The sequence below is a fragment of the Trifolium pratense genome, linkage group LG5, assembly GCF_020283565.1.
Source record: "Trifolium pratense cultivar HEN17-A07 linkage group LG5, ARS_RC_1.1, whole genome shotgun sequence".
Lineage (NCBI taxonomy): Eukaryota > Viridiplantae > Streptophyta > Magnoliopsida > Fabales > Fabaceae > Trifolium > Trifolium pratense.
Window position 1 is genome coordinate 44,908,005 of NC_060063.1, and position 23,576 is coordinate 44,931,580.

At 33.2% G+C, this 23,576-nt stretch overlaps 2 protein-coding genes across 3 annotated transcripts; both read right to left on the reverse strand.

The window, feature by feature from the left end:
* Window positions 1-7,557: 7,557 nt before the first annotated feature.
* LOC123885394 (casein kinase 1-like protein 2) lies at window positions 7,558-12,787 on the reverse strand. Its single transcript, XM_045934669.1, has 15 exons — window positions 12,685-12,787; window positions 12,403-12,586; window positions 12,279-12,319; window positions 11,853-11,922; window positions 11,585-11,733; window positions 11,405-11,500; window positions 11,251-11,318; window positions 10,381-10,442; window positions 10,230-10,293; window positions 10,064-10,148; window positions 9,840-9,966; window positions 9,628-9,710; window positions 9,469-9,532; window positions 9,102-9,244; window positions 7,558-8,021 (listed from the first exon to the last, which is right to left on the reverse strand). Exons 2-15 carry the CDS (start codon window positions 12,476-12,478, stop codon window positions 7,737-7,739), a joined length of 1,413 nt encoding a protein of 470 aa, XP_045790625.1. The 5' UTR covers window positions 12,479-12,586; window positions 12,685-12,787; the 3' UTR covers window positions 7,558-7,736.
* A 2,313-nt stretch (window positions 12,788-15,100) lies between these two features.
* LOC123885079 (probable phospholipid-transporting ATPase 4) lies at window positions 15,101-22,058 on the reverse strand. Of its 2 annotated transcripts, none has more exons than XM_045934300.1 (11): window positions 21,750-22,015; window positions 19,243-21,178; window positions 18,991-19,101; window positions 18,389-18,665; window positions 18,204-18,292; window positions 17,992-18,076; window positions 17,688-17,918; window positions 17,261-17,386; window positions 16,597-16,695; window positions 16,221-16,412; window positions 15,101-16,138 (listed from the first exon to the last, which is right to left on the reverse strand). In XM_045934300.1, exons 2-11 carry the CDS (start codon window positions 21,060-21,062, stop codon window positions 15,470-15,472), a joined length of 3,699 nt encoding a protein of 1,232 aa, XP_045790256.1. In that variant the 5' UTR covers window positions 21,063-21,178; window positions 21,750-22,015; the 3' UTR covers window positions 15,101-15,469. The 2 variants fall into 2 exon arrangements, with proteins under 2 accessions (XP_045790256.1, XP_045790257.1); XM_045934301.1 differs by having other exon boundaries at window positions 15,208-16,138; window positions 17,688-17,897; window positions 21,750-22,058.
* Window positions 22,059-23,576: the final 1,518 nt, after the last annotated feature.

A 23,576-nucleotide genomic window follows, 5' to 3' on the forward strand; every position in this document is an offset into this window, starting at 1 on the left:
TTCAAATTTCAACTTTGACTAATTAAGCTCGTTTGCTTTGTTTTTCTTTGACCATGTTCTCCCTAAAATTGGTCATTAGAAAACTGGTAAATGATAGCTAATTGAAGGGTGGCTGAGAAACCAGCTATAATATAATTATTTTGAAATTTGTGTAATCAATTTCTTAAAAATGTAAAAAAATATTACTTTTAAATATATATACCGATTATCATAATTCCATCCGTTGAGGTAAATAAATGAAGAATTTCGGATTCAATGATTTCTATGTTCTTACGAACTAAGTTATGTTTACACTAATGAACCTCTTTTGGCTGATACAATAATTCCATTTTGTGTGGTAAGTGGTGATTAATGCTATATAGGTTATATATAAGTTTTCTTTGTAACTTACTCTTTTTACATTATTTTTTTTCCCTAATTGACGTTGTTTTCTTGCTGATTTAAAAGCTTTTTCTACATATTGGGAGAAAGTCCATACCTCTAGCTTTATTGTGGTCATTTTTTTTAGGCTTAACTACACATTTGGTCCCTTACATTTATTTTAGGTTTCAATTTGGTCCCTTACGTTTAAAAAGTATCAATTTGGTCCCTTACGTTTATTTTGAGTTTCAAGTTAGTCCTTTCCGTCAATTTTGTCACTAACACCGTTTGAACAGTACACGTGTCAGTGTGTCCAAGTGCCACGTGTCAGTCCATGTGCAAATTGACTGCCACATGTGACAAAATTGACGGAAAGGACCAACTTGAAACCTAAAATAAACGTAAGGGACCAAATTGATACTTTTTAAACGTAAGGGACCAAATTAAATCCTAAAATAAACGTAAGGGACCAAATTTATAGTTAAGCCTTTTTTTTAAAACAAACTTTATTGGGGTCATTTTCATCGACTTTTTTTTTCTTTCTCATTTGTATGTATATTGACATATAGGGAAGCTAAGAAGGAAAAAACAAGACAATTTTTTCGCTTTTTAGATTTTATTCCAACACAAACATTTGGTGAACCATTGGAATACTACTTATTCAATTATTTTACTATTCAATTATTTGAAAATCATATTCGCCTTTTACAAAGAATTCCTGTTAGTATGTCGGCTTCAAACATATAAATTTAATATGTTTGTTTAAAAAAATAAATTTAATAACTAGAAATTCACCTTACATATAAAATTTAATATTAATTGTGCTATGGCCACATGACCAAACATATTTGCTTTTGTTGAAATGATATATGTGAATTCTATTAAAATATAATTTATTTGCTACTTCTCCGTTTCAAATTACTTGTCGTTTTAGAAAGAAAAAAAAAACAATAAATAAATAAATAAACTGTATTTTTGCACCTTATCTTCCTATTATATCCTTATTTTAATTCACCAATAATTTTTTTTCATACACTTTCTCTTTCCAATAAATTTAATATATCATGTACCAAAAAGAGATTAATATGTTTTGTACCAAAAAAAAATTTAAAAAAACAATTTACTTTTCCAAATATATATTAAATCTTTTACGGTTTCAACAACTACTCCTAAATTTTTGGAATTTACATAAGGGTATAATGGACAAAATATAACCTTAAATTATTAAAACGACAAGTAATTTGAAACAATTTTTTTTCTCTAAAACGACAAGTAATTTGAAACGGATGGAGTATTAATTTTGTTTAAAATACTGTAAAATTTCATCTCTAAAGTAGTTTAATATAATAATTACGGGAATGAAATTCAAGCCGAAAAGCGCGAGACACAGAATCTGGGGTTTACAGGAAGTGAAAATTCTTTATTAATTAATATAGAGACTTCGTTCCCTTTTGTTAAGCGCATCGAGCCAGGAGTGGACATTATCATCTGCAGACAAATCCAGGTCTTGTTTTATCATAATTAGCTTAGCTAAAGTGGAATAGTATAATTGGCTTTTCCAAAAATGAGAAACTAATGCGACAGGTGTCAATTACCAAAAACGACTCGACCACTAACTCAATCCCGCGGGGCATTTCTAACACAAAACTTGCGGCAGCTTATCGATGCTAGTTAGCGGTAAAGTCCCTCAAACCAGAAGTTTCAAAAGCGAAGTAGTAAAAGAAATTTTAGCTTTTACAATTTAGCTGAGAATTGAACCCAAGATATTTAGCATACTAATTTGTTAAACTACTTGAATGAAATATCTTTATTAATTATTTGCAGGTTTAACTAAGTGTATGTTTGGTTTCCATTCTTGAGCAGCCAGAATTGATTTTAGACTTGTAGAATTGATTTTGGCTTGTTTGGTTTCTCAAAAGTATAATTCATTCTGCCTCCAGAATTGACTTGAAGCTAGAAATCGTAACTTCTAATTCTAGAATTGATTTTTACACTCAAATTTTTTGTTCAACTCACTTTTGTATGAATATATTCAAACATAAATCAATTTTGTCAAACTCAATTCTGTCAAAATCAATTTTTCCACCACAGAATCAAACACATACTAAGAGGGTGATGCATTAATTCCTATTAAGGATGTAAAACAACATATTTGGATTCTCTACATTCAAAAATTTTACATTCACCTACAGATTATTTTTAAGGTTAATTTTGCCATTACCACCTACCAATACCATATTACTATCTGTCTTCATCCTTTCTCCTAATATTTTTTGTACTAAATATAAGTGAATGCAGGTGAATGTAGAATTTTTGAACGGAGAGAATCTAAATTTTTAAATCTAATTTTTAAATCAGTAAAACAACATTTACTCCTTCATTGCATTGCAGGCAGCCATCTCCATTGAATAGCCAATTTTGACACTTCCACGTGTGAAAGGCAGTCAAATCCCAACACCTCAGGCAACCCATCTTAGTTAAGCAAAATTGAAAGTTTCTGTCCATACATACCAAATTATTAACATACCCACCCCATTAAACAAAAAACGACAAAATATAATATTAACATCACCACCTTCAACTGTCTCCTATTCAACCAAATTATTTTGGAGTATTATTTATTTATACTATAAAACTTAGAATATATAATTAAAAAAATAAAAACTAAGACCCAATTTAATCTTTTACAATTTTATTGAAATCTAATTGTGATAAAAAATAATAATATTCAAAAATTAACTCGCAACAACAATAAAAGAATGAATTTGACTCCCGTATTTTTTTTAAAAAATTCGATCTATTATTCTCAAGTATTATATATATTCAAGATAATTACGCATGAATGAAAGATAGGTGGACAACAAGTTGTGCCTTTAAATTTTTTTGGATGGTAAAATCAATCCTCCTAAAAAATCAATATTCATTGACCTAGTAGAGATAATATTATTATGCATAACTCTTTTGAACTATCCTAAGGAGATCCACAACATCTGGTGCTAGGAAGTCAAAAGTGTCGAACGCAAATGGGTTAAAAACATGTATTTTTGAACAAGGGATAAAAACATGTTGATTGTCAGAACACGTTTTCTCGTATATAAAATATCGGAACTACTTTCAATATTATTTTTTTTTATTAAAAATTAAATTTGGCAGCAGACAAATTGTGAGGTAACAAATTATGTCTTTGGTCACAAAGACAATACTTAATAATATAGAAAGGTAGGTGGACAACAAATTGTGCCTTTAAATCTTTTCGAATGATAAAATCAATCCTCCTAAAAATCTACATTCATTGACCAGGAGATACAATATTATTATGCATAATTTTTTGAACTCTCCTAAGGAGATCCACAGTCTCTGGTGCTAGGAAGCCAAAAGTGTCGAACGCAAATGGGATAAAAACATGTTGATTGTCAGAACACGCTTTCTTGTGTATGTATAAAAATATCATAACTACTTTCAATATTATTTTTTTTATTAGAAATTAAATTTGGCAGCAGACAAATTGTGAGGTAACAAATTATGTCTTTGGTCTTAAAAGGACAATGACAAACAATACTTAATAAAATAGAAGGAAAAGAGAAAACCATTAACCATCAACCATATATACTTCTCCTATACCATTCACTTTCTTTAAATTCTCACCTTAGAACACATCCTTAATTAATTTGAGAATTCTCATCATGGAATTCAGATCAAAATCATGCAGGAACCAAAGTTTGCAAATTGAAAACTATAGTGGTGGAAGAGTAGCTCCAACAAGTATGCATGATTTGAGAAGTTATAGTACAAATTATGCTGGTTCATCAAATTATGATCAAAAAGGAAATTTTGGGAAAGCATCAAAAAGTTGGAGCTTTAGTGATCCAGAGTTGCAGAGAAAAAAAAGAGTAGCTGGATATAAAGTTTATGATGTTGAAGGAAAAATGAAAGGGTCTTTGAAGAAAAGTTTAAGGTGGATCAAGAACACATGCAACAAAATATGGTGATTAATTATAATCATATGTATAATAACATAGTTTCTTTTTTTATGTTTTTTCTTTTTGTTGTGATTTACTTATTTTAATTTGGATTCTAATCTATCTAAATTAAATTCCTATACTTAGAAAAAGTTGGTTTCTATTTGTGTGGAACTTAGTTTATAATTTATGGATGTCATCCCCTGCCTATTTCATCAATTTATTTATTTTTATTTATTTTTTGATAAACCAAAATATTTACCGTGCGCAATCGTAGAGATTAATCCTCTCAAAGTTAACTAACATCCATTTAAATGATTGACCTCTCCCAACAAATATTTCTCCATACACACCGGTCAGGGCTCGAACCCGAGACCAAATGATTAAGGAACTCAAGTATATACCATTTGTGCTCACTATGTTTCATCAAATTTTAGGAGGCATTATACATGTATAAATGTTTGCTAGTTTCTGAATTTCCTAATCATCAATTCAAACTGAGAAAGTATTAATATCAGATAATTTTGATTATAAAGTCTAATCTTTCTAGCTGAGATATTACTAATTATATCTTATTATGACAACATTCTTTATAAAAAACATAAAAAAGTTGACACTAATGAACAAAATTAATACTAATAATTATTTATTATAACAACATTCTTTATAAAAAAAAAAAAACATAAAAAGGTATACACTAATGAAACAGTTGTTTGAGCTAAATTATATTAAAAATCATAGTCTTCTTCCACAAATTGTTTACTAGATGGATCATAGACATAAGGATTATTTTTGCGTAATTGCCAAATGCATTCTTTTTCTTTTTTGCATGCTAATCTATTATTGAATGCATTAAATCTAGTCTTCAATTTAGAACTATACACATAGCAAGTATAAAGTGGATCCAATATCCATCCACCACAAAATGTAAAAGATGCTTCTGGATTTGGTTTTACATCATTACTTTGACTAAATGTATTTGATGAACATTTAACTATTAAATTATCCTTATTCATATCATATCCTGGAATATCATCAGCCAAACGATTTTGAAAGGTTAGTTTATATATTGGAGATCCTAAACATTCCCAATTCCATGCATTTGATAACCCACATAATGATATTAGGATTAAAATAATTTGGATCATTATGTTTGGGGAAATATTTGCAATGATTTTGACAACTGATGTTTCTTTCATTGGTGCCATTGATAAGGATTGTAATGTTATTATAGATGTTCACATTATGACTCTTAAATAAAGCAGTTTAATATGTGGGGGAAAAAAACTCCTAATGAATTTTAATTATATCAAACGTTGAACAAATTTATGGAACTGAAGTTTCATACTAAGCAAGTTTGAAAACGTAACCATGTGCGGTGGCATGGGTCGAACCCACTACCTCTTGCATCATAGGCATTGCTTTAGCTAGTAAGCTACTTCGTCAAGTATGATACTTCCTCCGGTCCTATATATATATGAAAATGTTTGCTTTTTAGATTTATTAAAAAGTTGATGTATCTAGACAATAATATAGTCTACATACATCAATTCTTTAATGAATACAAAAAGTAAAACTTTTTATATATATAAGTACAACAAGTAATTTTATTAAAACTCCTAGGGTATATTACTAATTTCCTTTTTATTTGGAGTGGACCATGGCCCAGCCATGCCACACCTAGCTCCGGTACTGACCATGGGAATGACAAAAATCGCATGAAAGAATATAAATATTCAATAAAAAAAAAAAAACACTACCACTAGTGACTAGTGACTAAGATGACCAAAAACACTATTTTCGGTTAGTATTCTCCAACCCTATTTTGAGATCAACACTACCACTAGTGACTAAGATGACCAAAAACATAGGCCAACAATACACAAACATTTCAAATGCCAATGGAAAACTAACAAATCAAAATTTTAATCGTAACAAGGATAGTTATAAGGGTCATGCTAACCGGTGTCCCCGGGGTACTGGTTAAGGAAACCAAAAAAAAAAATTTTAAAATTGAAAATAACACTTTTTAGACTTTCGAGACGTTGACTGCACAAACTTCAATATGATATTACTATATTTGGTTCCTTAAACAGTGCCCCGGGACACTGTTTAGCATTTTCCTAGTTATAATTAAAATCACTACAACTTGGTGCATTCTCCAACCCTATTTTGAGATCAACACTACCACTAGTGACTAAGATGACCAAAAACATAGGCCAACAATACACAAACATTTCAAATGCCAATGGAAAACTAACAAATCAAAATTTTAATCGTAACAAGGATAGTTATAAGGGTCATGCTAACCGGTGCCCCCGGGGTACTGGTTAAGGAAACCAAAAAAGAAAATTTTAAAATTGAAAATAATACTTTTTAGACTTTCGAGACGTTGACTGCACAAACTTCAATATGATATTACTATATTTGGTTCCTTAAACAGTGCCCCCGGGGCACTGTTTAGCATTTTCCTAGTTATAATTAAAATCACTACAACTTGGTGCATTCTCCAACCCTATTTTGAGATCAACACTACCACTAGTGACTAAGATGACCAAAAACATAGGCCAACAATACACAAACATTTCAAATGCCAATGGAAAACTAACAAATCAAAATTTTAATCGTAACACCACCCAAACTATTTTCGGTTAGTATGCTACATTTAAAGTCAATGGTCAAGAATTATGCAAAATCTACAATCTTTAATCTCATTTATCTATATGGAAATAAAAATATTTGGTAGTGTTGAAGAATATTCAAAATAATTCTGAGAGGTACTACATTTAATCATATGTGTATACAAATATTTGCTAGTGTTCACTTATATTCAAAATAACCTAAGAAAAATATATCAATAGAAAACTATTTTAGTGATAAAAATGTGTTTGAAAAATACCAAAATTGCAGTAGAAAAATGTGTTTGGTTGCGAGTTTCAAAACTGCAGCAACCCAAAAAACCACACCCCCAATGCACCATTTTGCCGTGAAATGAAAAGCTAGGATTTTCAGCTTCTGTGTAGACGAGCATTTTTTAGCTGATTGTCGCAAATCCAAACAGGCGATGAAAGTCACAATACAACTCACATTCACATCTTTGCCCCCTCTATTTGTAGGTCGCAATTATATGTTTTATATCCCCGAGGCTCACACGTATCAAAGGGAACAAAATGATAGTAAGTTATGAAAAATATTAGGGATAACAGATTGAATGAACAAAAACCTTTTGCGAGGCTAGTTTTGTTAGGAAACCACCAAAACATATCTTTATTGTATATTTGGAGGGATAGTTCCCAAATTTGTTTGAAGGTTTTTCTCAGTAAAATGCACAGACAACACCCCACTCCGTAGTTTGAGAAAATGAGTATAAAACTTTCAGAATTTACAAGGAAGAAAGGTGATCGAGAGTAGCAGCTGCTAATACTGTGCCCTCTCATCGTTAATATGCAGACTTTCAATAGCAGCTGCCAAATTCTTTACGTTTGATGTGTTTCTTCCAGATGATACTCGGTTGTGCTCAGATGACATGATATGTGAACTTCTCTGAGCACCAGAGCTGTTACGGAGTGCACCTTGACTCAAATCCATCGTTAGAGGACGAGAGGAGGGCTCAGTCTCACTGCCAGCAACTGCATCACGACCGCTTAAGATAGCACCTCGCCTTGCAGATCCACTTGACCGAAAGAAATTCGAACTTGACAACTGCATCGCCATGCACAAACTTTAATGAGTAATGTGAAAACTAATTGCCATATAAACAGATAACCTCGTACTACTTTTGTCACTATATATAAGCCTAATTTGGGGGAAACAATTGCCCCAAAATAAGTTTCATTTCAAATTACAAGATGCGTTTATTGTATTTTTCGAATACAATCCTTTTAATACTACTAATTTATCTTTAAAAATGAAAAGTCAAAGTTAAACATGTCTATACACAAAAGGGTGTTTTATGAACATCCATACACAAAATGGATACATTAAATATACTACCTATTTTTGTTAATATATGTGAAAATTACAAATAAAGGTTTATAACTAAGGACAAAGGTAGTATATAGTATAACCTTAACCAGTAGAAAATATCACTCCCTTCGTCCCTTTTTATAAGCCCATTTGCCAATTTTCACATATATTTCAAGAAAAGTTTGTAGGGTAATATGTACATTTTGCATATGACTAAATTATCTTGATGTATAAATGTATTCAAGACTCCCTGTCTCATTATAAGTGTATCATTTGCAATATTTATCTATGTCAAATTAATTGTCATTTTCTTATATTTGGAGACAAAAAAATACCAGTAGGTACTTATAAACAGAGACAGAGAGAGTATACGATAACAACTATACGACACATGCAATCTATAAAACATGTAGTGTACGATTATATTCACACCATAAACTCAATTGTATGGGTCCAGGTAAAGTGAAGACCAGATAATGGTATACAACATATAGCATGTTTAACAAAATGCAGAGGTTTGAGAAATATTTACAATGCCCGCTTATCTTATGCTTAAACTGTGTATATAAAACACAAATGATACAGCCAATATTTTGAAATCGAGTCATGAACAATACAAAAATGATGCAACAAAACTTCATTTTTTTCCTCAGATAAAAGGCAAACGGTATTGATATAGTACTCTCTTTTCATAAAACAATCCGATACTCCAAAAAAATATTCATTTCCATTATGAAATAGTTTGACAGGAATAACAATGTCAATTTCCATTATGATTTCACATGCAAAAACCAACCCAGATATAAAAACACGCACCATAGCATCTTTAGATCCAGTTAAGTCATTTGTAAGCGGCGCTTTTTCTCTAGATAAGATTCCATCATTGGCAATAGGTCCAGAAGTTCTCCTACGAGTAGGATCAGATGAAGACCACCCAGTATTCCTAACATCTTTGCCACCTAAACAGAAGGCACCACATTAAAAACAAAAAAAAAATCACTGGTAAGAATATAAAATAAGCAGAAAAGATGAGTCAATGACAAAATATTGGTGGGAGAACATCACAGAATAACTAACAGGTTATTTGATGGTATGAATACATTCTAACAATCTCTCAGAAAACATCTCAATCAAAATAGTCAAATCAAAGATCAGGGATGTGAAGTTAAAAGAACAAGGATACCTGACTGTCCATCAGCATTTGCAGAAGTTAGTGGCAGACCAGAACTTGGTCCAGCAGCAAGACCCTGCGAGTGTCACATTGTCACTTCCACTGAAAATTAAATAACCTAATCTCAGCAATCAAACAGCTAAAGCAATGAGATAGCACGCAATCACTTACAATACCACGGGAAGGAGGAGGGGCGATTTGAGATTGCTGATATTTCAAAATGGTCCAATCAAAGACATAATCAAACTGGAATCCTGGAGTAACAAGGCAAGAACAGCCAAAAAAATGACATTAAAACATATTCCATCTAGACCCTAAAATATTGTTTTTAAGGACTATAGTGTATTCCAAATAAAACATACATAGGAAATCAAGGCTCATACCTTCACGGATGAAAAGGTCGCGCAAAAGTCTTTTCAGATAAGCATAATCAGGTTTATCATCAAACCTCAGTGACCGACAATAATGGAAGTATGATGCAAATTCTGAGGGATAGCCACGGCAGAGAGACTAGCAAAGAAGCAATTCCCAATCAACAATGATTTTAAAAACATATATTGAACATGCATTATACGAAATAAAATACTGTTTTATCACTTAATCATACTTCAATAGAAGTAGAAACTTTCTTCTCGCTGATTCTCTCATACTTCTGCTTCTTAGTACCGGCTTTCAATCCCTGCCAAGGCAGACTGGAGAAATACCAAATAAGAAATAGTAGGCAATTAAATAAAATAAGAAATGCCAAGTAATAACAGTGAGAAACTAATTACCTTCCTCTTAAGAAATACATAAGAACATATCCAAGTGACTCTAAATCATCCCTACGACTTTGCTCTATTAAAGCACAAAATTGACATTTTCCGGTCAAAATCAATGGTCATTAAGAAAGTGTATTGATCAAGTGAGGTTATGAGAGCATACCAATTCCAAGATGAGTATTCATACTAGCATACCTAGCAGTTCCCGTCAGATTCTTATTCTCTCTGCAAGGGATTACAAGCAAGTCAAAGTCACAGAAAACACACAAAAGTATATTTCCTTGACAACTTGGAGCAATGTAAGTTAAGTGCTAACTTGATCTTCAAATAAATATTCTTAAAGACTCCGTAAAGTGTTACAATGAAACCAAGTTTAATTGTTGACATACATTCACCTTTTTATTCATGAGTTTTATTGACCTAATCATTGGTACGTCATTGAGTTAAAGAGTGTAAAGTTTGACTTTAACCTTTAAAATGTAAGTATATCTAAAAAAATTATACATGATTACCAGATTAATATAATACTATAGGATCCAAGGATTGAAATGGTTAATTTCGCATATTAGAAAAAGTTATTATGCATGTAAGTGTAAGTATGGCATCAATGAATCTTGGTTCAAACAAAGGCTAACAAAACAATCACTTAAAGATCCGGTGTAACAAGCCATGCAATGATTATAGAAACAAACAAATCAAAGTGCAAAAAATAGAATCATTGTTGGGAATGCAAAACCATGAAAATTTCCAGCGCAACGTAAAATTAGCTTCGCATCTTCCAATGATGTAAATTTTGGAGCTACTATTTCTTTTACAAGAAACCTCTCCCCTCCTACTATATAGTAGTAGTCAGTTATTCACATAAATAACTAACAATGGCATAACATCCAGATATAGGATTTTCCATGATAATAAATTTTATAAAATAAGAAAGCATGACAAGGAATATACTGATGCGGAATAGTTTGAGGTTGAACTGTGCAACCATGCTGAATAAAATCAGAAAACTAAAGAAACTATAAGATAAAAGTACCTGTATGGAATATGCCGATTTGCGCTGTCTCTGAATTTCTTAGCAAGACCAAAGTCAATGACGTACACCTACAAAAGAGGCAAATATGAAATGGAGGATACATAATAAGCATTGGAGATGATCGTAAATGTTTAAGAGCTGAAAAAACAAGTACTTGATTTGCACGCCTTCCTAAACCCATGAGGAAGTTGTCTGGCTTGATGTCCCGATGTAAAAATGACTTGGAATGAAAAAATTCGACTCGGTTTATCTAGAAAAAGATCCAGATTGAGGCATTATTTTAAGAAAACAGGTAATTGTCAATTACAAGCTTACGCAATACAGTAAAATCTACCATTTGATCAGCAAGCATGAGAACAGTTTTGAGGGACAACTTCCTGTTACAGAAATTGAATAAATCCTCAAGACTAGGGCCAAGTAAATCCATCACAAGGACATTGTACTCTCCTTCGACACCAGACCATTTCACATTCGGAATCCCAGCTTCCAAATAAAAGATACCCAACAAAAAACATTTAAGCCGAGTGAGTAATATGAAGTCAATAATAACTTTACAACCAAAGAGTACTAAAATACACAAATTAACCAAGTTGGGAGTTTACTTCCTCCTTGCAGTAGTTTATACAGCTTTGCTTCATACAACAATTGCGGGTGCTTGGTTTTGACATTTTCCTGAATCAAACAAAACAACAAACAAATTAATAAACTACTCACCTAAACACGTCGAAATTTCCATTCAATGAATTCAATTTTTCACCAGAGCAATGCACAAAACTAACTTCAATTACCATGCAAAAATAAACCAACAAATTCAGTATTGAAAACAAATTGGAAGCACGCCAAAAGAAAATTCAATCACATATTGCCCTTTACAAATCAAAATTCATTATTTCAATTCAACATCACTAAAAAAGATGTAAATTCTTCTAATTTCTGCAATCATAAAAAAAAATTAAAAAAAAAACTTTCTTTTTCCTTTTCTTTTCCAAACCCTAGGGTAGGTAAAATTGGTGAGATTGATTACTCACAAGCTTAACCGCAACTTCTTCATTTGTTTGAATATTGGTACCTGCAACAAAACAACAAATTGAATAAACGCAAAATTGAGAAAAATTGACAAAGAATTCAAAAATTGATGAAAGAAAAACGAACCGAGATAGATCTCTCCAAAAGATCCGCTACCAATTTTCCGACCAAGACGGAACTTATTCCCAATTCGAGGTTCCATTCAAAACCAAAACCCTAAAAGGTTTGGGAAATTGAAAATCGGAATTCAAAAAACAGAGCTAGGAGTTGAAGTGCGTCATCGTTGAAGAAGAAGAAGAATAGGGCAAAACTGAGAAATGATGAAAAAATAAAGGACAAAATTGGAATAAAAAAAAGATATAGAAAACGAGAATGATGAAGATGAGAGAGAAATTTTCACGCGCTCACCTTTCAAACCGCGCTTCACGCTTTCTTTCATCAACCTATACCTAGCGGTTTTTTTTTTTGTTTTTGGTTTCAGATGAAAAAAATTCTTTGAAGATGAAACGACACCGTTTTCTTCGTTTAGTAATTTTTTTGTTATTAGGAATATTTCTTCTCTATTGTCCTTTCCCATTATTCAAGTTATTAGAAATTAAAAATTCTGTAAAAATCACAGAAATTGTTACAAATTAAAAATTCTGTTAAAAAATAGCTACAGAGTACAAATTAAAAATCCTGTTAAAAACAAAGTTAAAAATTTAAAAAACAATTTTTTTTTTCAAAACAGAAAAAAATAACTAGCCTAGAAAAATTGCTACTAATTTTTAATTAATTCATTTTCTTTTGACCATTTTTATACATTCTTTTATATAATTTTTTTTTACAAACGTAACATATTCGTATATATGTCTGTTTTTCTCGAGACAAGATTATGGTCAATTTTCATAATGATAATAAAATGGGTAAATAGGGTTTTACCCCCTGCAAAATAGGAGAATTTTGCATTACCCCTGTAAAATAAAAAGTTGTGATTCCCCCCTCGTAATATTAAGATTCTTAAGTTTCTCAAAACATAAAATCTCACAGTTCATTCTTCACCACCAGCCACCACCACAGTCATCGTCCATCTCTCTTTCCCACCAATTGCATCTCTCTTCCTTGCAGCATTAAATCAGAATTAATGATGTTTGGAGAACATGTGTTGTTGTTATTTTTCTTGAACTTGTAATTGCTAACCTAACCCATATCCTTCACCAAGATCAAAGGAATGAACACGTGAGAGGTAGAGACCAGGAAGGAGAGGGATGAAGGAGTTGATTATGTTAGGGTTGTTGTTGGTGGTGGTGGTGGTGGTGGTTATGGAGGAGGTGGAGGAAGAGTTTGAATTGGAGGAATTGTGGAGATGATATTTTTTTTTTTTTCGATTTAGGGATTTGAGATGAAAGTTGCTTCCTGAGATTTGATATGAAGGTTGTTTTTCAGAAAAAAAAATTGTGGGATTTGAGATGAAGATTTTTTTATTTTTTATTTTTATTTTAAATAACAATGATTTGGAATAATTATAATAATAAAAATAAATAAAAATTCTAAGAAAATCCACGTATGGATGCCACATCATAAAAAAAAAAGATTGCATGTCTAGTTGGCGAATTAGGGGGTAATTGAATGAATCTTTATATTACAAGGGGGTAATCACAAAAAAAAATTTTGCAGGGGGTAATGCAAAATTCACCCATTTTGCAGCGGGGTAAAACCCTATTTACCCTAATAAAATTTGATGTTGTGGAAGAAATTCAATCGGTTAGTATTGCGATTTTTATTTTAATTACTCAATTGTGACTGTATTATATTTGATGATTTAAGATTGTATGTTGTTAAAATATTAATTTAACAACTGAAAGTTTAACTAAATTTGTTAATTTATAACTTGAGTATAACTTATATAGTAAAAAGGGCATGAATATTTTATATATTTAACTCGAGTTTGAACTTATAATTTTTCACTTATCAGTATTTAGCGCATGTAAATTTAGACTTTTTAGAGAGAAAAAAAAAATAGCCAACTTGGCATATGTGATGTGATCATTAATTTGGAATTGAACTTTTATCTTTTTCATGGATGCAAGTTCAATTTTTCTTAAGCCACTAAAAATCCTTCTTGATGACAACTCAGTTTAGGGAGATTCTTAAGCATCCTGATGCTAGTTAAGTATATGCTATAGGATTTGCCTATGTTAGTCCGTTAATCAAAACAAAGTTTGGCTTTAGAAGTGAGTTTGCATGGAAGCAAGTCTCTTAACAATTTTTATTCTTCTTTTTGTCATTTGAGAGATTTCATTCATCATTTTACTCTTGCTCTTATTCTACATTATAAAAGTCATGATTTTAGGTTTTATTTTTTACGATAAAGTGATTAGAGCATATTATTGATTAAAATGTCTTCAATACAATTGGGAATATCATCCATAATTTGAACACTAGCTAAAAATGGGGCCGCCGTAGCAAGGATGTGAGCAACCTCATTTGCTTGCCTCCCTACAAACTCAACACTAGAGTTTACATAGAAAGAGGAAAAAGTAGCTTTGCAATTTTGAATAATAGCGCCAAACTCCGTAAAGTCATTCTTATGATAACGAAAATTGTCAACCACCAATTTAGAGTCTAGTTCAAAATCAACAGGACCCAAATTGAGTTCATGCACCCATCATAAAGCAAGAATTTCTCCAACATGAACTTCACATTTTTTTTTTTTTTTTTTTGACACATTGGTTATTATATGTTGAAAACTACTTTTTGATAAATATCCAAATAAATTACATTTTATTTTATCATACATACAAGCAATAAAATAGAAAGTCACAGTCTCGTAAGAGTAACTCAATTGATAACGACTAGAGATATTATTAAAAGAGTTAGCTTCAAACTCCATAATTTTCCACTTTTCCATACTCATAGTGTGTAAGTCTAATCACTAGGCTACTAACTCAACAAAAGAAAGCAATAAAAAATAGTTGATTCACTTCTTCAATGTCACTTGAACCATAACCATTTTTGGTATGAGAAACACATATTGACACTCTTCTACGTATATATTTTACATACAATAGCTTACATGATTTACTGTAGTGAATGAGACTTTAATTCACCCCGTTTCAATTGTAACAACGTAAGCAACAAAGAATTTAAAAGGGGCAAAATTTTAAACAAAAAAATAATAATAACCTGTAAAGCCTAAAAATACTCAAAACTATTACTTATGTACTGGGGACATAATAGTCAAGAAAGAATGTTTTCTCTGCAGCTTGCCCTTCAATTGTCTGATCTTTGCTTCCACTCTTGCAGTGAATCCAATCTTGGTTTCTTGTCTGGCTTTAGAACTCTCCCTTATCCACATGTGTTGATCCTCAATATCTTTCTTGTAGTGCTTGATTTCTTGGATAATGTGGTGATCCATGGGATTAAAACATCTTTGTAATGATATGTGGATAAGATAAGGAAGATTGCATGTAACTGTAACTAAAAGTGTTGTTGACCAATAAATAGGTGCAGGTCCGAGGGCTTCAACCAGTAAATGGTAGGCATTCTTAGAATACTCGGGAGAAAGCATGCCATATATCGTGAGAAAGACGTACCAAGTCATTATGCTACCCCATATAAACAGATGTTGAATCCAGGTAAAATGGCTCATTGTCAGCGCAATTTGGACGTTCACAGCCCAGATGATGCAAGTGAACATTGTGGTTCCAACAGCAGCCATGTCAGCTGTCTGGCCATCTTCACGGAATGGATGATCATATAATATGGTGACGGTGAGTAAGAAGATAACGATGGAGGAATATAAACCATTGGCCATCCATCCCAATATTCTATACCAATCAAAGAACAAATTTTTGGGTCCTTGTTGGTACAGTGCAGGAAACTGCAAATCACGACAACTTATTAATATGTTGAATTTTTTACACGGGGATGAAACATGTTGAAGACATGGCAAGAGAACAAACCTGTAGACAAACGTCCGACGGAACATCTTGTTCAAAAACACCAAGTGAAATGACGGGTAATGATGTCAGACAAACATTGAACAATATCATGTACCAGTCATCATATACCGATTGGCCAGAGAAGCCTGTAAAGGCCTCAAAATAGAATATGGTGAGGCCAAATGCTATATTCTTGTAGAAGAAATAGCATATCTGCAAGGGATAACATATCAGTTAAGAAGAGAAATGAAGGACTCAATTCATATTAAACAGATACAACATGCTAAAAATATTAAGTGCTTCTCTATCTGTGCAAAGGACGCACAACACACAAGGCATTGAAGGCAAGGCATCCAATTTGTGAGAATGACGATCAAGAGAATCATTAATCAATTACCATCTGTGCAATTCTCTTGTAACACCAGTGTCCATGCACCACCAGAAGCCGCTCCAAAAATCGAAATTGGGCAATTGAGAAGTCACTAGCCATCACTGCCTGAAAGGAAATTGCTTGCTTGAGTCCACAACTTAAAATGGCAATTAAGGAACATCAAAAAGATTGCAAATCATTTTCCACTTTACAACAAAATTTATCAATTCGATCTCATCAGAATTCAGATATAATATAACTATATTCAGACTATAATGACAGAATTAAGAAAACACCATAATGCTATATAAGCTTCATCTAAGGAAGTTAGATTTTTTCCTCATTTTAGAGAACAAGTCAGTCTGCAAATTATTATTGATAATGCAAAGAGGATGTTCACATTACTCTTGCATTGGATCAGCAACACCAATCGCAAGACAACTATCAGAAAAGGTTTGACAAGTCATCTGGCCCACAGTCCAGCTTGAAAAATGAATCCCAAACATGCAAAAAGACATGTGACAAATTTTGAAAATAATAAGACTACATAAAGCTAAAATTTGATTTTGTATCTGAAATATAACATCTATGTCGTTCCAACTACCAAATTAAAGGCTAGAATCAACCCGTCATATGAAGTGATATTTGTGAGACAGTTATTCTTAAAGAGACAGTAATGTATGCCACTGACCTGCATACCTTCAACCCCACTGATTCCAACACCAATATCTGCTTCTTGTATCATACCAACATCATTTGCACCATCACCTATTGCGAGAGTGGTCTTCCCAGTTCCTTCTTTTACCAACCTTGTGACCTGGCCAGAAGATTAAGAAATCAGGACACTATAAATGTATATAACTTTATATCTCATAGTTGACGTAGTGACAGAGTAAGATAAATGCAATCTACATAAGTGTGGCAATGAATGGCATACACAACTGAACTAACAGATCCATCTGAATTTAAATGGACGTAAGTTTTCCTATCTAACTAATATGGGGTCCGTGTGAGCAATCATGCACACATATACCTCCAATAATCAACTACTCTTATGCTGTATAAAACAGTAGATGAGAGTCTACAAAATCACAATAGTAAATGAAAAAAGGTCCTACCAGTGCCTTTTGCTTGGGAGACACACGACAGCAGATGACAGATGCACAATCAACTGCCAGACCCAAAAATTTGTGCTTCAGGTCATCTTCTAAAGTGTATGTCAGAGTTTTCCCATCAATAATTAATGCAAATGCAGCATGAGGGTCCTTCTCCAGCTTTATCATTTGTGTAGCATTGGTGATTTGATTTAATATGTTGTCCTTGATGGCCTGCGGTGTTAAGCACAAGAACTAGGCCCAACATCAGATGAAACACAAGTCCATAAAATAAATTCTTCTGCGCTTTATCAATGAAAAAGGGTACCTGTTTGACATCATTGGATTCTGTGTCTGAATTTGTAGTTATACAGATCTGCTTCATGCCCTGTCGAAGCAAACTGCAGGAAAATCTGTGCCACAGAAAATACAAATGTTATCATACTCTGTTAGAGAGGCACTTCTCTGTACGTTCAAGCTTATTCTTTTAGAACATAAATGAAATAGTATACAAGGTTAGATAATTTGTGGTTGACAGACCCAATGTTGATTGCAGTTTCCATCTTATCCCCCGTCAATACCCAAATCTTGAGACCAGCTTGAGCAAGTTTATCAATGCAATCAGGAACCTGAGGAGAATAAAAAGTTGAATTTGGTTGAAGATTTGAAGTAGAAAAAACAACAATGTATATTGTTTATAAATTATAAAGAAAGACAAATCCTACCCCTTTCTGCAGTTTGTCTTCTATAGCAGTAGCCCCAACAAGAATCAACTCTTTTTCCATCATCTCTGATACCCGCTCAAGCATTGCATCTCTATCAGCCCCAACAGCTGCTTTGGCTTTCTGAAACTCGTCGTTCCAATCTGAGTACTCTTTTTCTTCAAGCCTTCTATAGGCCAGAGCTAGTGTTCGCAAACCTGCTTCTCCATAATCATTTAAATGCATGGTAGTAGCCTCCAAATAAATTTTTCCATTCTTGGACAAACGATCAAATATGATACTGCATAACCAAGCAAGAAAAGAATGGATGTCAAGTATAAAGACAGGAGTTCAAAGCCTCTTTATTAGAGTCATACATGATACATGTGTGTTTTTCCAAGCTTCTTCTATGGAAGCAAGGAATTGTTGTGATTATGTTGTATATATGCTGCACGTTGAGAAACTGGAATAAATTTAAATTTCATTTATTCTAATGTATTATTCGAGAAGGTCCTATTGATAATAATAAAAAAAAACAATACATTCAATGCAAAAAAAAAAAAAACAATACATTCAGCTGTCAGCAATGAGACCATAGGCAAGAACAATAGATTTTATAAGCTAACCTGTCAGCCCCTTTGCACAGAAGAAAAAGTTGGCCCTCCTCATCACGGACAATCACTGACATACGCTTTCTTTTACTTGTGAAATCTAGTAGATTTAAGAGTTTGTACTCCCTGAATAATTCACCAAAAAGTATACATACAAAAATATAAATATACATGAACAGAGACAAACATATTTTGGAACCCCTTAGTATGGGGGTGCAAACAAAGCAAAAGAAATAGATAAGCACAAGAGTTTTCATGAATTCTTACCTTTCAACCACTTTCCCTGAAGTAGAAATTCTTTCACGTGTGAAAATACTTGACTGAGTCCTCCTACAAAACTCAAAGCCAAATTCTCTTGCTGCTACTAGAAAAGCCCCTTCATCTGGAGACTCTGCTTCATATGTAAAACTGCCCGTTTCCTCATTCAACTCAGGAATGGCAGTATGGCAAACAGCAAGTATTCGGAAAAATAATAAAATGTCATCGGTATTGGGCTCTTGCAACCAATTACCATTCATGAGACGGTCGTCTTCAAAACCAAATCCCTTTATGGCATGCTTTTCATCCTCATCACCTTTGGAAGTAACAACAGTCTCTAGTTCATATTCTTCAGCTACTCCAACATTTTCCCATGAAACATGTCCTTTCTTATTAGGCAATGGGAAATTGGAGAGATCTGAATCATCGTCCTCAAGATCAGAAGCTATCTGCTTCGCTGCAGCAACTTCAACTTCACTAGAACACACACCATATGGAGTACCCGCAATAGAGCACTTCAAAAAGTCCATCTGATTGCAGGTTAAAGTTCCAGTTTTATCAGAGAGAATTGTATCCACCTGACCCAACTCTTCATTCAAATTTGAAGTCCGTGCGTCAGCTGGAGTTCCGGTTTCTTCATCATACATATGAATGTCTTGGTTAATGAAGGTTGCTTGTAAAACCTTCACAACCTCAATGGAAACATAAAGTGAGATGGGTATCAAATATCCATAGAGAATGAGAGCAGTAACCAAATGACTCAACCCAGCCACTCCAATTTTCTGGGGATCATACTGGGATTCGATACTGTCGGGGCGTAAGTACCACCACGTAGGGGTTTGGTACTTAGTCTTGACAATGAATCCTATGGAACTAATGATAGATATAAAGATAAGGACAGTGAAGAGAGTGTATATGATATAGTCCATCTTCTCTTCTATCGTGCTCCTCTTTGAAGGGGATCTTGTGGAATTCTGCATGACTTTACTGTCGTGGCCAGTGAAAATGACCACTCCATAGATGTATTCCGTGTTCCTGAGCTTAGAATCTCGAAGGAGAATTTGACTAGGATCAAGAGGATAAACTTGGCGCTCATGCTCAAAGTTTCCAACAAAAGTGTAAAGATTGGGGTTTGGGTCTTCACATCTTATTGTTCCAGCGAAATCCTTAAACGCTTCATCGCTATCTAGGAACAAGGTAGACTCCAAAGATCTTTTTACCTTTAAGTTGGTCTCACCATCTAAATTCATTGTCTCCACATAGCATATCCCGTCCTCATAACTTGATGACAAGAGCAACAAATCAGCTGGAAAAAACTTGTCCTTTTCTACTTTTACTACATCCCCAACCATAATGTTCTGCCACATCCTGGGACCAAAAACACCATCACCTTTATGATGATGAACTTTTCGATGGTTAACTTTAACATCCTGAACGAACCTGCGTGAATCTTCCAATGCTTCCTTTGCCATACTAAGCCCAACAACAAATGCCAAAGGAGCAATCATACTCAGAGGACTAAAAGGTGAAATTGGCGAGGCTGAGAGACACGCAGCCAAAAGAAAGTATATATTAGCAACTCTACGAAACTGTTCAAAAAGTGCCTTGGGAAAAAATGTAAGCACATTATATTTAGTTGTGGAAATATCATTCTTGCAGTAATATAAAGGTCTCCTCTCATGGATCTCAGGTTGGTTACAGTGCACAGTTCGCGAGAACCCAGGACCTTGAAGTGGATGAGGCCCCTCGTCAGTGGTAGTAGGTCGAAGACAACCAAATGTATAAAAATGGCTCCTTCGGAGCCTTGCCCTTATCCTTCCATGCGCCATTTAGCTGCAATTCAGCTCAATGTAGATCTCTATTCAACACATTCCCACCAAAAACAAATCCTAAAATCAAGGGAACCATCAAACTGCCCCTTGTCCCCGATTTGTTCTTCTAAAACCTAACAAACACATACAAATTAAGACAATAATTAGCTTCGGCACATACATAAACACAACCATAATAATTTGATGCATAATACTAAATCTGCACAATATACCAACTTTGCATATAATTTAAACCCAGGAAATTCAATTCATCGGTATGAATATGGAAAAAATTGAAATATAATAAAACAAAAAAAATGGAGGGACCCCAATTCAAACTAACATTCAAATTTCAAATTCCTAAAACACCCTAACATCATAAAATTTCAAAAAATAATCTAAAAAATAAAATGAGAATAACAATCATAATAATAATCATAATCATAATCATATTCAAATCTAGAAGCTAAATAGCTAATGCAAATTCACAATGTATCAAAAAAACACAATAATAATTTGTTAAAAACAGCTGAACAAATTAAAAAACCAACATTTTTCCCATTTTTTCTCCAAAATTCCTCAGAAAAATTATAATAATAATGATCCAGCTGAAAATATGAACGAAATTAACAATGTAATATACCAAATTGAAAGCGAGAAAAAATGAATTAATTTCAGAAAACAAAAAAAGAAATGAAAACGCACCAAACGGGAGGGACACCGTTGACGTTGAGGAATGAAGGTAGCAATGCGGTGAAAATGGGAAGAAAAAGAAGAAAAGAAGGTGAAGAAGCAGTGTTACGTTGCGCGTTGCAGATCAAAGGATAGAAACAAAAATTGCAGAGAGAGAGAGAGAGAGAGAGAGAGAGAAATTTATGAATTAACGGAAAATGTTTTAGTGTTAGAGTTTAATTTTGTTTTTCCTTTTTTTCTTTGAATTTTCGAAACATCGGAGTTATTTTCGCTTCGATAATTTAGTGTTGTTAGCTTTTTTATTAATTAATTTTTTTTTGTGAATTGAGTTTGTAATAATTTATTTATTTATAAATGGAGGTAATGAGGTGGCAAAGTGAGAGTTATGGAGCCCATGTTGTCCTACGTTGTAAAGATGAAGTGAGAGCCACGTGGGTAGTGATAGTGTTGTTGGCCAAGGCAAAATTCAAATTCAAAATGACAGGTTTTTTTTTTTGTTTTTTTTTCCTTGTTCATTCATGGTATTTTTGGTTTGAGAGAAATAAAATAAGAAGATAGAAAAATACGAATTCTACTGAATGTATTTGGACCAAAGCTAGTCCAAATACATTTATTGAAATCTTCATGACAAGAGGAATTGGATGTGTTTCCACACTTGTTTCCTTGTTTGGATTCACCTTCTTGTTGCTTGAACTCAGCTCTAAAGATCCACTTTGATCAAAATTAAAGTAACCTTCTCTAAAAAATTGAGCGTGACACCCGGCGTGATGACCAGCAACTTAGGCCAAGAAAGTACCAAGTAATTACGCCCCGCATGATACTTCCACGCCCCCAGCGTGAGCCTACAACAACAGTTTTTTTGACAGCTTAAGGCCTTCAGCAACACTTTTGACAGCTTTTTAGACCTTCCTGCAACACTTTTTGACAGCTTTTCCTTGTTTCTTCCACATAAACCAACTCTTTAAAACCATGAATTTCACTTATTCTAAGCTTAAAATCTCATCAAAAGGTCCTCTAAACTCCCTTGAATATGTCACTTTTAGTGTGTAATAACGGAGTTATCACAACCCCGAACTTATCTCATTCCTTGTCCTCGAGGAATACCTTGGTCTCTGTGAAAATAAGGCATTATCTCAACAAATTTGGCCAAAGTCCTCAAGCACAATAAGGTTAAACATAATCACACAACACTTCAAAGTGTTGGGAAAAACCGGCATAGAGAAAATAAATGAACGCAATCAACAACACAAGAATATAACGTGGAAACTCCAAATCGGAGAAAAAAACCACGGCCGTTGTCAAAACCGACAACCAGAGAATAAACACTGTGTGAAAATTGTTACAACACATAGACTTCACTCTCAATCACCCCATGCCCCAATACACCCACACTCTCCAAAGTAAATATTTGAACTACATCTCAAATACTCTTAAACAAGAGCATAAGAGAAAAGCAAAAAAGACACAAATATAAACTTAAAGTGTTTACAAGTGTTACTGCTTGGTGCAATTATAAACAAAGAACTTTGGTCCATTATATAGCCTTGATTCCCTCATTGCTTCACCATTCTAAGCGATGTGGGACTTCTTCAATATAATTTCTTTGACCTTTTTTTTTCTTCTTCATTAGCAATGTGGGACTTACATTGCAATCAATCCCAACAATCTCCACCTTGATTGTAATGGTCTTCAATCTTCATTGTCTACACCGACAATCATTATCTTCTGCTTCCATTGTCTATACCGACAATCATTGTCTTCACCGACAATCATAATTCTCATTGTTTATACCGACAAATTAAATTATCATACTTCACCATAAAGATTATAATCCACTTG